The following is a 17,076-nucleotide window of genomic DNA, read 5'->3' on the forward strand; positions in this document are numbered from 1 at the left end:
GTCAGGGATGAACAGGGAAAGAGAAAGGTCAAAGACACAAGAAAAACCAACCGCAAACAGGAAGTGGAAGCAAAGGCAGTGAAAACGTGGAAGACCTGGAGGCTGAAGCCCTCAGTATTAATCCACCCTTCATTTCTATGCCTTGGACGTCAAATCCCTGATAATGAAAGACCCGTACCCAATCTCAGCTCACTGTGGTTTGTACCGCGACCTGGACCCTGTGTGGGCCTCTGGGTGATGGGACACAGGACACCTGTGTCCTATGGAAAAGCCATGTTCTACGGCTTCTTAGCAAAGCCAGCCAAGCAGAAGGACTCTCCCCAGGAGAAGGAAGACATTCTTGGCCTCTCTGGGAAGCGGGTGATTTGCCCATTCCTCCTAAACAGGAAAAAGTGCGTTGTGAGATAGCAGTACCCATTTTATACTAAATAAATGATGTGGCAAAATGAAAAGTCCTTTGCAAACTGTGACAATCATGGCTGTTATTTGTTGGAACACCAGTTGTGTCCAGCATCTTGTATCTCATGTCAGCATCCCAACTCTTCTGTAAGGTACGATTTATTATCTTAAACAGTATGTAGATATGATTTATTCTTACGAAGGGCTTATAATAAAATGAAAAGTTTTTATTATGTTTAAATGTTAAACAGCCTATACAAGTATTTTTAAAATATAATATGTAAAACAGTCTTAAAATATTAAAAATTGGAAATAACAAAATATCAAGTGTACTTAGGTCATGAAAAGGGAGTGATTCTCACCTTTCTACTCTGTATATTCCAGATGAAAACATTAGAATTCATCATACACATGTGGTAAATACTTTTTAAAAATTAAAATATTACAGAATTGAGCCTTTCTGGAGATGATTCTTTGGTAGCTTTTTCAATTATTTCCTTTAGGATTGGTTTATTTAGGTTTTTCTACTTTTTTTTTTTTTTAAGTAATCCCTACACCCACCGTGGGGCTCAAAACTGCATCACTGAGATCAAGAGTCATATGCTCCACTGACTGAGCCAACAAGGTGCTCCTAGATTTTTCCACTACTTTTTTTTTTTTAAGTTTATTTATTTTGAGAGAGAGAGAGAGCCGTGCACATGAGTGGGGGAGGGGCAGAGAGAGAGAGAGAGAGAGAGAGAGAGAGAGAGAGACAGACTGAGAATGCCAAGCAGGCTCCACACTGTCAGCACAGAGCCTGATTCAGGGCCTGAACTCAAGAACTGTGAGATCATGACCTGAGTCGAAATCAAGAGTCGGATGCTTAACTAGCAGCTACCCAGGCACCCTGATTTTTCTTCTTGAATAAATTTTGGAACTAAAGGTTCTTTCCCAGAAAATCCCCATCATTAAGATTTTTAAAATTTTGATAGCATACTTTCTTCTTCATCTGCTATTTGTCATTTACAATTTTTAAATTTTTTCTCTCAATTGGATTTACTATAGGTTTTTTGTTTTTAATGGGCTTGCTTACAAATAGTTCATTTTTGGATCTATTAATGTCACTTTTTCTATTTTCTAATTCTTTTTATTTTTCTAAACTTTTACTTGGGGGTTTCTTTTTCTAATTCCTTGAATGCTCAGTAATGTGAGGAACAAAGGCAAAAAGGAAACGTAGATAAAATTAAATTTCCTTATAGCCTGCAGCCATTGACAAATAGTTGAGGCAGGCAGGGTGTAACATTTCTCCAGGAACTCCCTACTGTTTCAACGTTAATGCCTCTCACTAGAGGGAAAAACTTGACCTGCTGGATCCTTTGAGTCTTCTTTAATATATGAAAATCCCTTTGGAAACTTCCTTTGTCTTTACCTCCCCGAACTCCCAAGTAGATAATCAGTCTGTCTTCACAATCCCCGGGTGGCTCTTCCTGCCCACAGGTCCAGTCTCCGTGCTATAATAAAACCACCCGTTTGTGCAGAAGATGTCTCAAGAATTCTTTCTTTACCACATCATTTTGTTCATTTATTTTCTCCCTTTTTAAATAATGAAAACAAGTGAAAATATACACCCATAAAATACTGTTATTTTGAAATAGTGTACTTGTGGGGCACCTGGGTGGCTCAGTTGTTAAGCATCCAACTTTGTCTCAGGTCATGATCTCACCGTACGTGGGTTCGAGCCCTGCATTGGGCTCTCTCCCGTCAGCTCAGAGCCAGCTTCGGATCCTCTGTCTCCCTGCCCCTCCCTGCTCGCTTTCTCTGTTTCTCTCAAAACTAAATAAAAACATTTAATTAAATAATAAATAAAATATTTTTTAAAAAACCATCTACTAGTGTTTTTGTGAGGTGTTTTTTTTTTTCGGGGGACGGGGGAGGTGCGGTGGTAAATTTGGAAGATAGAAGTTTAAAAAAAAAAAGTTCAGGACCTGAAACAGGGTTTGTGTTTGGAACCCAGTGAGAGAATTTGATACATTAGATAAGGAGGGAGAAACTCACTGAAGGGGGCAGCAGGGCATAGTGGAGCTTCCTCTGTAGTTTGAATTTGCTCATTTCTGCATCTCCTAAATGTCCCGCCCTGGTGTATTTCATCACTTGTATCTGCCTTCAAAGCAAAGGGAAATTGGCTCTGTTCTTCATCTTAAAGGAATTACACCCTTTTACCAGATGACCTGCCAGCCAAAGAATTTCATAGAGAAAAGGGATATCGGTGACATTCCCCAAACAGGAAAGTTGTAGGTTGTGAAGAACAAATGATGTTTTAAAATAATTCTTTCCTGGTTAAGCCAGCAGTAGTAAGTTTGTGTAGAAAGTTACAGTTTACAGGGATGCCTGCCTGGCTTTGTTGGTGGAGCTACAACTCTTGATCTCAGGGTCATGAGTTCAAGCCCCATGTTGGGTGTAGAGATTACTTAAAGATAAAATCTTTTGTTAAAATGTTACATTTTGGGGCACCTGGGTGGCTCAGTCAGTTAAGCCTCTGACTTCAGCTCAGGTCATGATCTCCCAGTTCATGAATTCGAGTCCTGTGCTGACAGCTCAGAGCCTGGACCCTGCTTCGGATTCTGTGTCTCCCTCTGTCTCTGCCCCTCCCTTGCTCACGCTGTCTCTCTCATTCTCTCAAAAATAAATAAACATTAAAAAAATGTTTAATAAAATATAATTTAAAAAATTTTAATAAAAAACTTACATTTTACAGAAATATATAATGTATAAAATCAGGTTCCCTGTAAGTTTACCTGAAGTGATAATCACAGAACACAATTATTCTGTAAAAATAGTATTATATACTGTTTTGTAACTTACTTTTTTTACTCAATATGCCTTTGGTATCTTTGAGTTTTTAGCCTTTAAAAAGATTGGGCATATAAAAATTTAAATTCCCAAATGTGGACATTTGGGTTTCCCACTTCAAATAAACAATGTTTCTTAGTGTATATTTGAACATTTGTGTAAATATTTCTACATGAATAATTCCAAGAAACTCAGTTGCTGCATCAGGAGGTATGGACGTAGTAATTTTAAAAAGTCTTGCTTTCCAAAAATATACAAAGTAAGAATGCCTATATTTTCACATACTTTCCAATACTGAATATGACTAATCTTTCTGTCTTTAGTAATTTGAACAATTTAAGAAAAGTTTGTTATTGTTTTAATTTAAATTCTTTGTGAACTTGAGCTCCTTTTCATATTATTGTCTATTAATATTTGTGTTCTATAAATGTCTACTTAAGTTTGCCAATTTTTCTATTGGCTTGTTGATATTTTTCTGTGTGTGTGTGTGTGTGTGTGTGTGTGTGTGTGTGTGTAAGAGGTCTGTGTGTTTTAGGAAAATCAGTCCTGTGTCTTTTAGATGGCTGGCATATGTTACTCTGGCTTAGTTTTTATTTTCTTCATTTGAAATTGCAAATTTTAACATCGCCAGTTACATTCGTCTTTTCCTTTATGAGTTTTCAGTTATATGTCCTTAGGGTTTTATGCCATGCTCAGAACCATCCCCACTCCAAGGTAGTAATAGCTTTTGAATGGATCTCCCTGCTTCTGCCCTCGTCCAATCCCCTTCACTTACAAGTTTATTTTTAACACGGTAGTCTTTTCGGTAACTGTATCTGAACATGTTACTCCTCTTCTCAGAAATTCTGAATGGCTTCCCAAGAGTAAAAAGCAAGATCCTTGAACTCACCCAAGACCCTCATTTCTCTCCCTCTCTCTACTCCCAACACCCTTTTCTTCCCTTAGTTTTGGACACATAAGCCTCCTCCCTGTGCCTAGAATATTTCAAACACACTCCACTCCAGCCTGAGCATTTGCTATCCTCTCCCTGAAACAAATTTACCCTGATGACACACTCACCCATCTCCCTCAATCTTTGCTTAAATGCCAATGTACTAGTGAGGTCCTCCATGTCCACCCTACTTAAAATTGCATTACTTGTTTCTCCCTCCAAACTTCATATTTCCTTTATTTTCTGCTTGGCAGTAACATCCACCATCTAATACACTATACGTTTTTCTCATTTTTTTTTTATTGCCTGCCTACCTCATATGTACAAGCACACACACACTAAATTATAAAATCCATGAAGGCAAGGGCCTTATCTTCTGTTATAGTTACAGCTTCCAGAACAGTGCCAGGCATAGTAGGTGAATGATCAGGGTTTGTATAAGAAAGGGAAAGAGGGGGAAAAAAAAAAACCAACAATGATGCATTTCTAACCCAAGAGATTAGCAAACATCGAAATATTTTACAAGATTATATGGCCAAATATAGGTAAACCAGAACATCTCTAGTAGGTTTCATGACTGGTAATGTTACCAGTTACAAAAGTACGAATACCCTTCCTCTATACTCCACTAATTCTACTTCTAGGAATATATACTATGGAAATAACCTTACACATGAGACAGAAGTATGTTTACAGTAACTTATTGTAGCAGCGTTTGTAAAAGAAAAGATTGGAAACAACCTACATGACTATCAACGGGGTAATTATTAATAAACGACGGCACATACGACCAATTGAGTACAATGCAATTGCCTAAAAAGAGGAGGAAAAGAGAAAAGAAAAGAAAAGAAAAGAAAAGAAAAGAAAAGAAAAGAAAAGAAAAGAAAAGAAAAGAAAAGAAAAGAAAGGAAAGGAAAAGAAAAAAGCAAGCCGGAGGCTGCAGGAAGCCCTTTATGAACAATCTCCAGTATTAGTTGGTAGGAGGAGACAAGCGAGGGGAACATGCACCTGCGGATGCGTCTACCCACCCGTGCGCGTGTCCCGAAAAACACTGCCAAACTAAATGCTGGAGAACACTCTTCTTAAATACTGAACGATGTGAATGCATTGTTTTTTTCATACCACGTATTTAATAAGTGAACCTAAAAAGCACTGGCAGGACGCGCCGCGGGCCCCGCCCAGGGCCCGCTGGTCCGCCAGGTCCTCCCCGGAAGGCGGGCAGGGAGGTGCGGCCGCCGCCACAGAGGCAAGGGAGCCTAGAGCGGCCGGAAGTGCCCGTGGCCGACGCCATCGGCCGGCCGGGTTCCAGCCTTTGTTCCGTGCCTCCGGGAGATCGCGGTGGTGGTCCCTGTGCGTGTGCGCGGGCGAGGTGAGTCCGCCCTGGCTCCTGGGTCCTGTGCGGGGAAGGGGCCGGGGGCGGGCGGGTCCCCACAGCCGTGGAGCCCCGAGCGGCGTGTGTTTCGCGGCGGTCTGTGCAGCCGCCGTGCGTGCTCCCGGGTAACCTGTACGCAACCCGGTGAGCAGCGCGACCTTCGTGCAGGTGAGCACCTGTGGCTCCGGGCTGCATAAGCAGCGTCCGCTGCCCCGGAGAGAGGACAGCCCCGCTCGGTGCGCGTCCGCGCAGCCTTCGAGGGCGCCGGCCGCCCGGGGTAGCGTGGCTTTGCGCTCGCTGCACCTTCCGTCGTTTCTCCGCCTCCAACTTTCTCTCCGAAACAAGCTTCCCAGAGACCGGCCTTGAATCCGCCCCAGAGACGATTATCCTCCAGCACAGCCCAGAATGGCCGCAGCCCTGGAACCCGAGGGACAAAGAGGACTTGGGGTAGTGAAGGCAGAAGACCGTTACCGGGGACGGGACCCCGGCCCACAAAACTACAGCCCCCGCAAGAGGGAAGTGTTCCGGCAGCACTTCAGGAGGCTCTGCTATCGGGATGCACCCGGGCCCAGGGAGGCTCTCACCCGGCTGTGGGAGCTGTGCCGCCGGTGGCTGAGGCCGGAGTGCCACACCAAGGAGCAGATTTTAGACCTGCTGGTGCTGGAGCAGTTCCTGAGCATTCTTCCCAGGGACCTGCAGCAGTGGGTGCAGGCGCACCATCCAAACACTGGGGAGGAGGCGGTGAGCTTGCTGGAGGACCTGGAGAGAGAGCTGGATGAGCCTCAGAACCAGGTGGGAAGGGGACAGTGCCCAGGCTGTGAGAGATGAGGGTGTATGGACCGAGCCAAAGCAGAAAAGGCATGGGAAAGGACACCTGAAGGTATTGCATATGTTATCCTAGAGGAGAACAAGGCTTAGGGAGGGACCTGGCTGCCGATGTCGAATAACTCAAGTGTAGTTCAGTAAAGACGCTGGGGACGGATTCCGAATCAGTTTGAAAGGCAAATAGGTATCAGAGGTAAAGAAGTCTCCAAAATTCACAGCTAACTATTAAGAAATGGGCTACCTGGTAATAAAATTTTTTAAAAAATGAGAAAACCCTCTCTTTTCATAGGAAAATAGTTAAGGTGGGTTCAAGTAGATGTCAAGAATGTTACAGAACAGCACTGTCCAATAGAATTATACTGTGAGCCACATGTGTAGTTAAAGTTTTCTAGTAGCTACATTTTAAAAAATGAAACCAAGTGAAATTAAATATATTTAACCCAAAGCGGGATGCCGGGTGGCTCAGTCAGTTAAGCATCCGACTTTGGCTCAGGTCATAATAACCTGGTTGGTGACTTAGAGCATCGGAGCCTGCTTCAGATTCTGTCTCCGTCTCTCTGCCCCTCCCCGGCTCACACTCTGTCTCTTTCTCAAAAATAAATACTAAAAAACCGTGTATATATATGTGTGTGTGTGTGTATACATATATATGTGTGTGTGTGTGTGTATGTATATACACACACATATATATACACTTTTACATATATGTAATCTTATATTTAATAATAATATACTTATCCCAAAGTAATCATGTAGATACTATAAAAAATGAGCTATTTTACATTCTTTTTTGTATTACTTTCAAAATTCATTGTGTATTTTACCCTTTGCATATCTCAGTTCCTGCTAACTACATTTCAAGTGCTCAGTAAGCACGTTGTGCTTGTGGCTATCATATTGGACAAAGAAGTTAGAGAAGTGCCCCTGTTTGGTGGAAGTTGGGCTAGATAATTTTTAAGATTCTTTCCAAATCCCAAGATTGTGATCCTGCACTTCTGCGGGTCCTTGTGAGAATTTCCCTCTCCAGTGGCCTGAAGTACAGAGATTAGTCATTTGTTGCCATTTGCAATTGAATGAGAATTTTTCCCTTTTGTGTTCCTGTCCCTGGCAAATGCTTCTTTTGATCTTTTCTCTAAAGGTCTTTAAGTTCTTTCACAAAATCTGCCTTTTACCAGCCCAGTCAATGTTTCATTGTCTCCAGGTCCCAGCCAATTCAGAAAGACAGGACACGCTCTTGGACAAGTTGGCCCCCTTGGGAAGGCCCCAAGAGTCACTGACTGTCCGGCTCCATCCCGAGAGGATCCACGAGGAGCAGGAATCTGGGGATCCCCAGAGGAATGGTAAGGAGCAAGACTTTATGTGAGGGAAGATGTGGTTCCTTGTGTTGGACAGGAACTTTCTCACTCTGATCTTCTCCTTTTCGAGTTTTCCTGTTTATCCTCCACCTCACTCTGGAAGATTTTACCGCCCTTCCTAGTGTTGCCTTATTATCGTGGAAAGAATTATGAAAATTTACTTTTTCATTAGACTTAAAAGCTGCTACTTGGCCCAGTGGATGGGGGATGGAATTTAAATACTCACTCAAGTTAATAACACCTTACATTTCTGGGGCACCTGGGTGGCTAGGTCAGTTAAGCGTCCAACTCTTGATTTTAGCTCAGGTCAGGATCTCATAGTTCATGGGATCAAGCACTGCTCAGGGCTCAGAGCCTGTTTGGGATTCTCTCTCTCTGCCCCTGTCCCCTGCTCATGCTCACGCTCGCTCTCTCTCTCTCTCTCTTAAAATAAACAAACGCTTTAATAACAAATATTATGTTAAATATCTGTTGTTATTCTAGTTCTGAATTCTCTTAAATTTACATTTTGAGCAGGAGAATTTGTATGACACTCTCTATTAGTCTAGTAGGGCTCCTGAAACAGAATACCACCATTTCTGTGTGACTTACACACAGAAATTTATTTTCTCACCGTTCTGGAAGTCCAAGATCAAGGTGTCAGCGGGCCTGGTTTCTGGTGAGGCCTCCCTCCTTGACTCACAGACTTGCTGTGTCTTTATGTGGCCTTTTCTGTGTGCATGTGTACTATTGGCATCTCTTCCTCCTATGTTTATTTTTAATGTTTTTATTTATTTTTGACAGAGACAGAGCATGAGTGGGGGAGGGGCTGAGAGAGAGGCAGACACAGAATTTGAGGCAGGCTCTAGGCTCCGAGCCGTCAGCACAGAGCCTGACGCGGGGCTCGAACTCATGGACCGCAAGATCATGACCTGAGCCGAAGTCGGACACTCAACCGACTGAGCCACCCAGGTGCCCTTAATTACTTTTTTTTTTTAAGTTTATTTATTCATTTTGAGAGAGGGAGCATTGAGCAAGTGGGGGAGGAGCAGAGAGAGAAGGAGACAGAATCCCAAGCAGGATCTGCACTGTCAGCATGGAGCCCAATGTGCGGCTCAGACCCAGGGACCGTGAGATCATGACCTGAGCTGAAATCAAGAGTCAGACGCTCCGGGTGCCTGGGTGGCTCAGTCGGTTAAGCGTCCGACTTCGGCTCAGGTCGTGATCTTCCGGTCCGTGAGTTCAAGCCCCGCATCAGGCTCTGTACTGACAGCTCAGAACCTGGAGCCTGCTTCTGATTCTGTGTCTCCCTCTCTCTCTGACCCTTGCCCCGTTCATGCTCTGTCTCTCTGTGTCTAAAATAAATAAACGTTAAAAAAAAAATTAAAATTAAAAAAAAAGAGACGCTCAACCGACTGAGCCTCCCTGGCACCCAAAAGTAAACAAACTTTAAATCCCAGTTTTGCCCAAACACTGGAGTTGTTGTTGTTTTTTTTGTTTTGTTTTTTTTTCAATGCTCTCTGTCCTTTCTCAAGAGCCTCTTCCCACCTGGGGCAGTATTTATACTCCAGTCTGTTATGGATTCATTCTCGCTGCTATAAATTTTACCAGTATGGTTTTCTCATTCTCTAGACTCCCTGCCAGGTGATTTGTCTAATCTGAAAAATGATTTTAAGTGAAGATCTTTCTAGCTGATACCTGGAAAGATGGCATTCAATTATGTGTAACTTAAAAGAGTCTCTTAGTGCTCTCGAGTGTAGTGTTGGATATTGGTTAGCTTTGAAGGTGAGACCGAGACTTCCTCTTCTGTTCATTCTTCTTTTATAAACGTTGTTGAGCAGCTGCGATATGCCAGGGGCCATGCTAGATGTTAGGAATACAAGGGTGAGACTCCTCTTCAAGAAACAGAGAAGTGAGCAATTATGCTATAACCTGCCCAAAACAGGACAGCTGTCCCTGTGGTTGGCCTGCAGGAGTATCAGAGTGGGTTTGCTTGAGCTGAGATGGTCACATGGGTGGGAAGGGAAGCATCCCAGGCAGAGAGAACAGTGTGGGGGGTGGGGAAGCAGCATGAAAGCAGCATTCTAAGAACAACAGTTGCTGTGAGGTGTTTTTGATTTTGATGAAGAGAATTTTGTAGAAGGGAAAAATGCAAGGCCAATGGTGAAAGTTCCTGGATACCATGCTAAGGAACAGAACTTCATCCTATCAGAGATGGAGGTCTGTTACATTAAATAGAGAAGTGGGTGACACAGATTTGAGTTTTTATTTATTTATTTATTTTTAATTTTTTTTTTTACATTTATTTATTTTTTGAGAGACATAGAGCACCAGTTGGGGAGGGGCAGAGAGAGGAGACACAGAATCCAAGGCAGGCTCCAGGCTCCAAGCTATCAGCACAGAGCCTGACGCGGGGCTCAGACTCACAAACCGTGAGATCATGACCTGAGCTGAAGTCGGATGCTTAACCAACTGAGCCACCCAGGCACCCCAGATTTGAGTGTTTAAAAATCACTATCAGTGATTCTACTTTTTTTTTAAAGTTACAAAGGAAAACATTGGAATGATATCTCCAAATGTAGTCAAAGATTATTTGAAGCTAATGAAATCACAAGTGACATATTCTTCTCTATTTTCCAAAGCCTGTAAGTGAATGAGCGCACAACTATAGTAAGGAGAAAAGATATAAACACAGGGCAGGGTGAGGGGAGACCACTTTCAGATATAGAGCATGGTAGACTAAGGCTGGAGAGAGGAAGGAGGAAATTCAAGAGATCCATATTATTCATTTATTAGTGAACATATCTGACTGGATATTGGTGGTGGGGGACTGTTATAATAAAACCAAAGTTCACGACTTGGGCAGCTGGCAGATAATGGTGTCAGTGAGTGAGAGAAAAATCAGAAGGTGGATGTATCTGTGTGTGAAGATTTAGAGTAGGTTCGGTTTTTATACATACGAATGTGCTGTCTCTGAAACATCCAAATACAATTCTGTAGGCAGTACAATTTAAAATATGATTCTAGATACAGGAGGAAGATGTGGGAGGAGAAAAGAGATTTGGGAATTGCCCCTGAGTAGATGGTAGAAGACATGGCTGTAGATGAAATTGACCAAGAAGAACGTACCAAGTGAAGAGAAGAGAGGCACATGTAAATTTTTGAGGCATGCCACCATGTGAATTTGGGGTGGAGGAAGAGGATTCTGTAAAGGAGACAGATCAGGGACTGTCAGAAAAGTAAGAGACACAGAAGAGGGTGGCGTCACTGGACAACAGGAGCTTCAGCCAGCTGTAGCCAGTGCTGAGACACAAGATAAGAACTGGTAAGAGGGCACCTGGGTGGCTCTGTGGGTTAAGCCCCTGACTCTGGATTTCATCTCAGGTCATGCTTTCACAGTTCGTGGGATCGAGGCCCGAGTCAGGCTCTGAACTGACAGCATGGATCATGCTTGGGATTCCCTCTCTCTCTCCCCCTAAATAAGTAAATAAATTAGGGGGGGAAAAAAAAAAAAGAACTGGTGTGCCTGGGTGGCTCAGTCAGTTAAGCATCCAACTTCAGCTCAGGTCAGGATCTCATGGTGAGATTGAGCCCCGCGTTGGGCTCTGCACTGACAGCAAGGAGCCTGCTTGGGATTCTCTCCTTCTCTCTCTGCCCCTCCCCCACTCCTTTCTCCCTCCCTCCCTCCCTCTCTCTCTCTCTCAAAATAAATTAAAAAACATTTTTTAAAATCTTCAAAACAAATTTAACAGATAGGTCACAAGAATATTTTAACATGTCCACATGCTAAATTCTCAGTATAGAACACAGAATTATTGCTTATGATGGATAGTCTGCAAAACTTTAAGTTCTAGATGGTCGGTCTTTCTTTGTTTTTTTAATGATATCTCTGGACTACTTTCACTCTACGTGTTATAAATTCAGAAAAATACAGTTCCTAAACCAAAAATTGTAGAGGCTTACATACGTGCTACTATCAAAATAACTTGTCAAGGGAAAATAGAAGTTGTCTTCCCTTAATATAATCTACTGAAAGGTGCTTTATGAAATCTAGCTATTCTATGAGGTCTGAGAATTCTTACAGAATCCTCTCTGTCTGCACTGAACAGTGTAAGTAGGACTTTTTTTTCTAAGATACAGCACCAAGGGCCATATACAATTTTTATCTGTGTCCCCACCACCACACTCCCCAGAACTGAGAAGCAAAAAACTAACAAAACCCACCAAAACAAAACAAAAAAAACCCTGCAGAAATCATAATACATTTTAAGACATGTCTTTCAACTTTATTAAAAGCATGTAACATCTGGTCCAAATCCTCATTTTACTGGTGAAGAAATACACCACGATGGTTGTGACTTGTCTGAGTCTCCAGAGTTATAGGCAGAGCTGAGATTATAGTCAGAGGCTGGGCCTCCTGCCTGCTGGTCCAGAATGGTTGTTAAAAGTCATCACAATAACATACCCAAAAGCCACTATCTTTTAAAAATAATTTATTGATAGGGCGCCTGGGTGGCTCAGTCGGTTAAGCGTACGACTTCAGCTCAGGTCACGATCTCGCGGTCTGTGAGTTCGAGCCCCGCGTCCGGCTCTGGGCTGATGGCTCAGAGCCTGGAGCCTGTTTCCCATTCTGTGTCTCCCTCGCTCTCTGCCCCTCCCCCGTTAATGCTCTGTCTCTCTCTGTCTCAAAAATAAATAAAGGTTAAAAAAAATTTTTTTTTTAAATAAAAATAATTTATTGTTAAACAGAGAGACTTTTTTTTAATGTTTATTTATTTTTGAGAGAAACAGAGCGTGAGCAGGAGAGGGGTCGACAGAGAGGGAGACACAGAATCCAAAGCAGGCTCCAGGCTCCAGGCTGTCAGCACAGAGCCCGACGTGGGGCTTGAACCCATGAACTGTGAGATCGTGACCTGAGCTGAAGTGGGACACTTAACCGACTGAGCCACCCAGGTGCCCCTCTTTGTAACACATTTTTAAAGTATTTCATTTTGAAGTACTGGGCATGCTATTAACTTACAGCACTGACTCTCCATTAGCAAGAAATGACAGTTTGTTCCAGTTTCACTCAGCATTTAACCTTGTTCTTTCTCCCCAGACTGTCAAGCAAGCTGTACGCATGGTGATCAAATGAGCTTTGTGGACATCTCCTCTCAGTGACCAGCAGGGCTGGGTGAATCTCAAATTGTAACTGATAGGGACTCTAGGTATTACACATGCCAAAATAACATTGGAAGGACAGCCCTGGCAGATGTCAGAACCCAGTATTTTTCATTTTGTCCGTTCTGAAAAAAGGTCTCTTGGAATCGTATTAGCCTGAGACTAACACTTAGTAGAGATACATAAACAAGACCCTGAATTCCAGCTGACCAAGAAGTAGACTGAGGTCCATGAGATGAAAAAACTCACATTTGACAATGTCCATACGATATTCTTTATATTGTTCAGTTGCAGATCTAAGGGAGAGGATTATAATTTCAGTTGCTGACCAAAAAAAAGCTGACCTTGTATTAAAAAAAAAAAGACAAAAAAAACTTTTGAAGTCCTGATGAGATTTTTCTCTGGATTTCTCCCAAAGCTGTGGGGGAGAGACTTATCCTGAGGACTGGTAGATTACACTGAAGATGGTGAACTATTTAGGGCAAACTCTGTCTTTTGTTGTTGTTAATATTCATCAGTAAGCCCCGGGAAAGCCAGCCCCTGGTGACAGCTATATGTAAAGAAGCTGTTGAGGCTAATGCTGATGTTTCAGAATACTTCTTTTCATGGTAGGAGGTGTCTCTGATTTCCATGATTTGCTTGATCACTCTTAGCCTGCTAACCTAGCAATACTTCTGTCACACGTTAGACTTTTACACATGCTTCATCCTATCTTCCCTCATCTGATCAAACAATGGGTAAAGAAGGCACAGAGGTGAGAAGGAAACCAAAATAGTTATCACCTGCCAGAATTTAAACATTGATCAGTTCCAGGACTGGAATCTTGATCCTCTGGTTCTAATTTAGTCCTTGTAATTTCTAGCCAAGGATAACATGGCATTTACATTCCAAAACAGTATCATCTTCGAGCAAATATCCAAACTTTGAGAAAGTCTACTGCCTGGTTTTAAAAACTGATTTTTCAGGAGGAACAAATCTGAGGACGATTGGGAGCAAGGGGGACACGGTGAGGACAGTGAAGAGTGGGCTTTGTGGCTTGGCATCAGTGAGCCATGTGAGCCAGAGTTTCCAGCCCTACCCAGGCACTGAGATGCCCTGGGAGCTCTTGCTGCTGCTTCCTTCAGGCCAAGTGAGCCCCTGAGGACTAACTAAATGACAGCTGCACTGTTAGGATTCCTAGGTTCATTGAGATGGTAGTCACAGCATGACTGAATAGGTGACACTTTCTACCCCCTCCAAATCATCAAAACAGCTATTTTCTTACAAAGTTCAACTCAAATATTTACTGAGTACTTGCTATTGTGTGCTATTGTATGCAAAGCATGAGGTTGAGGACATAGTGATCAGGAAGAGGGAAAAGAGCCAATTTGGGAGATTTAGGGAAGACTTCCTGGAGGAGAGAGTATTTGAGTTGGACCTTGAAAAATACCTACGCCGTTGGTTCTCAAAATGTGGTCCCTGAACCCGTAGTATCTCTCCCACCAGGAAACTTGTTAGAAATGCAAATTTTTGAGCTCTACTCCAGCTTTATCAAAGCTGAGTGGGAAGCCTAGTATTCTGGTTTAAGAAGCCATCCATGTGATTCTGATGCAAATCACGTTTCAGGGCTGGCACTGGAGATCAGAGTGTGGACACACACCAGACCATCCATTGTCACTTCCTCTATTTATGCTGCCCTGCATGCTTTCAACCTGCTTTTAACTGATTATTATCCTTCATACGGTTCCTTTCTCTGATGGTTCCTACTCACTACATTCAGTTCAGATCCCTAATCCCACTATCTTCTCCCACTTAACCACCTATGTTTCAGGCCCTGACGTGTTTCTCCCAAACTCTCAGCTCCCTCCCCGTCTGTTCTCTGACCCCCTGTCTGTCCGTCTTCGTTATCCCCAGCATATCCGTAGTCCTCATTTACCGCTCAGCACTCTGCCTGTGCATGAGATTGCCAGGTGACCCTTCAATCCACATCACTGCCTTCTCTCTTCTTAATCTCTTCCCAAATAACCCTGCCACCGGCTTCCCCGCTCGCCTCTTAATTTCTTCCTTATATCGTCGGTATGATTTGATGGTGCCAAATCTCTGGTTTGTGCATTGTATGTGACTTTTATAACACATTTAGAGCGTTCATGTGTTCTTTCTCAAACTTAGATTAGGACACCTTTGTGTTTGGTTACAGGTGATGAAACCAGCACTAAGAATGAAGTGTTGTCCCAGAAGGAAGATATGCCCCAGGACACACAGTTCCTTGGCAAGGTAAATGACGGACTTAACAAAGACATTCCTCTGCCTCCTGAGCCCAGAGATGCTACTGAAAGCAAGGGCAGAGTGGAGTGGCCGCAGAGGGAAAGAAGGCACTACACGTGCGAGGACTGTGGGAAGAGTTTCAGTCACAGCTCAGACCTCAGCAAACACAGGAGGACTCACACTGGAGAGAAACCCTACAAGTGCGACGAATGTGGGAAGGCCTTCATTCAGCGCTCCCATCTCCTCGGACATCACAGAGTACACACTGGAGTGAAACCTTATAAATGCGAAGAATGCGGGAAAGATTTTAGTGGGCGCACAGGTCTTATTCAGCACCAGAGAATCCACACGGGTGAAAAACCCTATGAATGTGAGGAGTGCGGGAGGCCCTTCCGCGTGAGTTCGGCCCTTATCAGACATCAGAGAATTCATACAGCCAATAAGCTCTACTAAGATGGTGAAGGAACCGTTCTTAGCTCCTCAGGCCTCATTCGTTCCCAGAGAATCCGCCTTAGACACTGAGTAACCTGAATGCAGGCAAAGCTTCAGTCATTAAACATTTCTCCGGCACCACAGAATCTACCTGAGAAAGTTTCCTTTTATTTCTAAATTAGTTCAGTTTCTTGGGAAGAGTTAAGAGTTATTTCAGAAAGCCTTGTCTGTTGACATAACTGCTGACTTGCAGCCCAAAATAGCCATTTTCTTGGTGGAAAGGCAGCGAATGCTACTTCTCAGCTCTCCTTGTTACTTGACCGTTCAGTGTACAACTTTGGGCAAACATTCACTTTAAGTTTATTTGTTTACTTTGAGAGAAACAGAGATCCCAAGCAGGCGCACACAAGTGTGAAGGGGCAGAGAGAGAGACTCCCAAGCAGGTTCTGTGCTGTCAGTGCAGAGCCCGACGTAGGACTCGAACTCATGAACCATGAGATCACGACCTGAGCCGAAATCAAGAATCACACACTCAACCAACCTGAGCCTCTTGTGTGCCCCTAAACATTCACGTTTTTCTCTGCCTTCGTTTCCCATTCCGTAGCATGCAGATGACACAGCAGAAACCTACCAGATATATTGTGTTAAGTTAAAGCTGCTTTTGAAATTAATAACTAAAACAATACTATTTGTTTTCCACCACTACTGCTAGAATGGCCTAAATATTAATCTCATTTTTATCTTAAAGTAGGGAGTACAATCATTTTGTGGAATTTGTTTGCCATTGCTGAAAAAGAGGAAACCATCAGGAAAGATAGCAAGCTAAGGAAGACATTCCAGTGGAAAGGAAGGCAGTTAAGCGATGAATAGGAGCTATTGGGAAGGAGGGGGGTGATGGTGTATTAGGCATCTATAATGTGGATAAATCACTCCTGAGTTTCCCGTCACTGTAAACTGAAGGACATGTGAGGGATCGGTCTAGAACTGTATTGTCCAATATAGTAGCCAGTCACCCACACATGGCTGTATAAACTTAAATCAACTGAAATAAAATCGAAAATCCTGTTCGTTAGTGACATTTTAAGTACTCAACAGCCACGTGTGGCTAGTAGCACCTGGATTGGACAACACAGATATAGACCATTTTTATCTGCAGAAAGTTCTAAAGGACATTGCTGTCCTAATCAATCACTGGTAAGGTATCTTCCAGCTTTGACGTCCTGTGATTCTGAGTTCAGGAAGGTAGTAAAAGAGATACCTGAGGAGGCTGCAACAGCAACAGATAAAATGCAAACACCCTAAGAAAGTAATTTAGTAACTTTATAGCACCTTTTCAGCCTTAGCAAAAGAGTATATTATAATTGGAGGATTGAAGACTATTAAAGCAAATACAGTAACCTAATCTAAATTAAAAGGCTAAATTATAATCAATTTTTTTCTTCCTGGCTTGGAAATATATTAGCAGTTCATGTACTTGGAACAGTTTTACATCCCTAATTTGAGAATTTTAATGACATGACAGAAATTGTGGCCAGAGGCCCAGCGCATTC

General features: G+C 42.9%; 1 protein-coding gene across 3 annotated transcripts; it reads left to right on the plus strand.

Moving 5' to 3' along the window:
• The first annotated feature begins 5,392 nt into the window (after nucleotides 1–5,392).
• ZSCAN16 (zinc finger and SCAN domain containing 16) lies at nucleotides 5,393–16,940 on the plus strand. 3 transcript variants are annotated; one of them, XM_027051882.2, is made up of 4 exons: nucleotides 5,393–5,528; nucleotides 5,700–6,323; nucleotides 7,558–7,696; nucleotides 15,027–16,940. In XM_027051882.2, exons 2-4 carry the CDS (start codon nucleotides 5,937–5,939, stop codon nucleotides 15,545–15,547), a joined length of 1,047 nt encoding a protein of 348 aa, XP_026907683.2. In that variant the 5' UTR covers nucleotides 5,393–5,528; nucleotides 5,700–5,936; the 3' UTR covers nucleotides 15,548–16,940. The 3 variants fall into 3 exon arrangements, with proteins under 3 accessions (XP_026907683.2, XP_026907685.1, XP_053079263.1); XM_027051884.2 differs by lacking the exon at nucleotides 15,027–16,940 and adding an exon at nucleotides 10,718–12,192 and having other exon boundaries at nucleotides 5,415–6,323; XM_053223288.1 differs by lacking the exon at nucleotides 15,027–16,940 and adding an exon at nucleotides 8,495–8,928 and having other exon boundaries at nucleotides 5,415–6,323.
• Nucleotides 16,941–17,076: the final 136 nt, after the last annotated feature.

Source organism: Acinonyx jubatus, chromosome B2, assembly GCF_027475565.1.
Source record: "Acinonyx jubatus isolate Ajub_Pintada_27869175 chromosome B2, VMU_Ajub_asm_v1.0, whole genome shotgun sequence".
NCBI lineage: Eukaryota > Metazoa > Chordata > Mammalia > Carnivora > Felidae > Acinonyx > Acinonyx jubatus.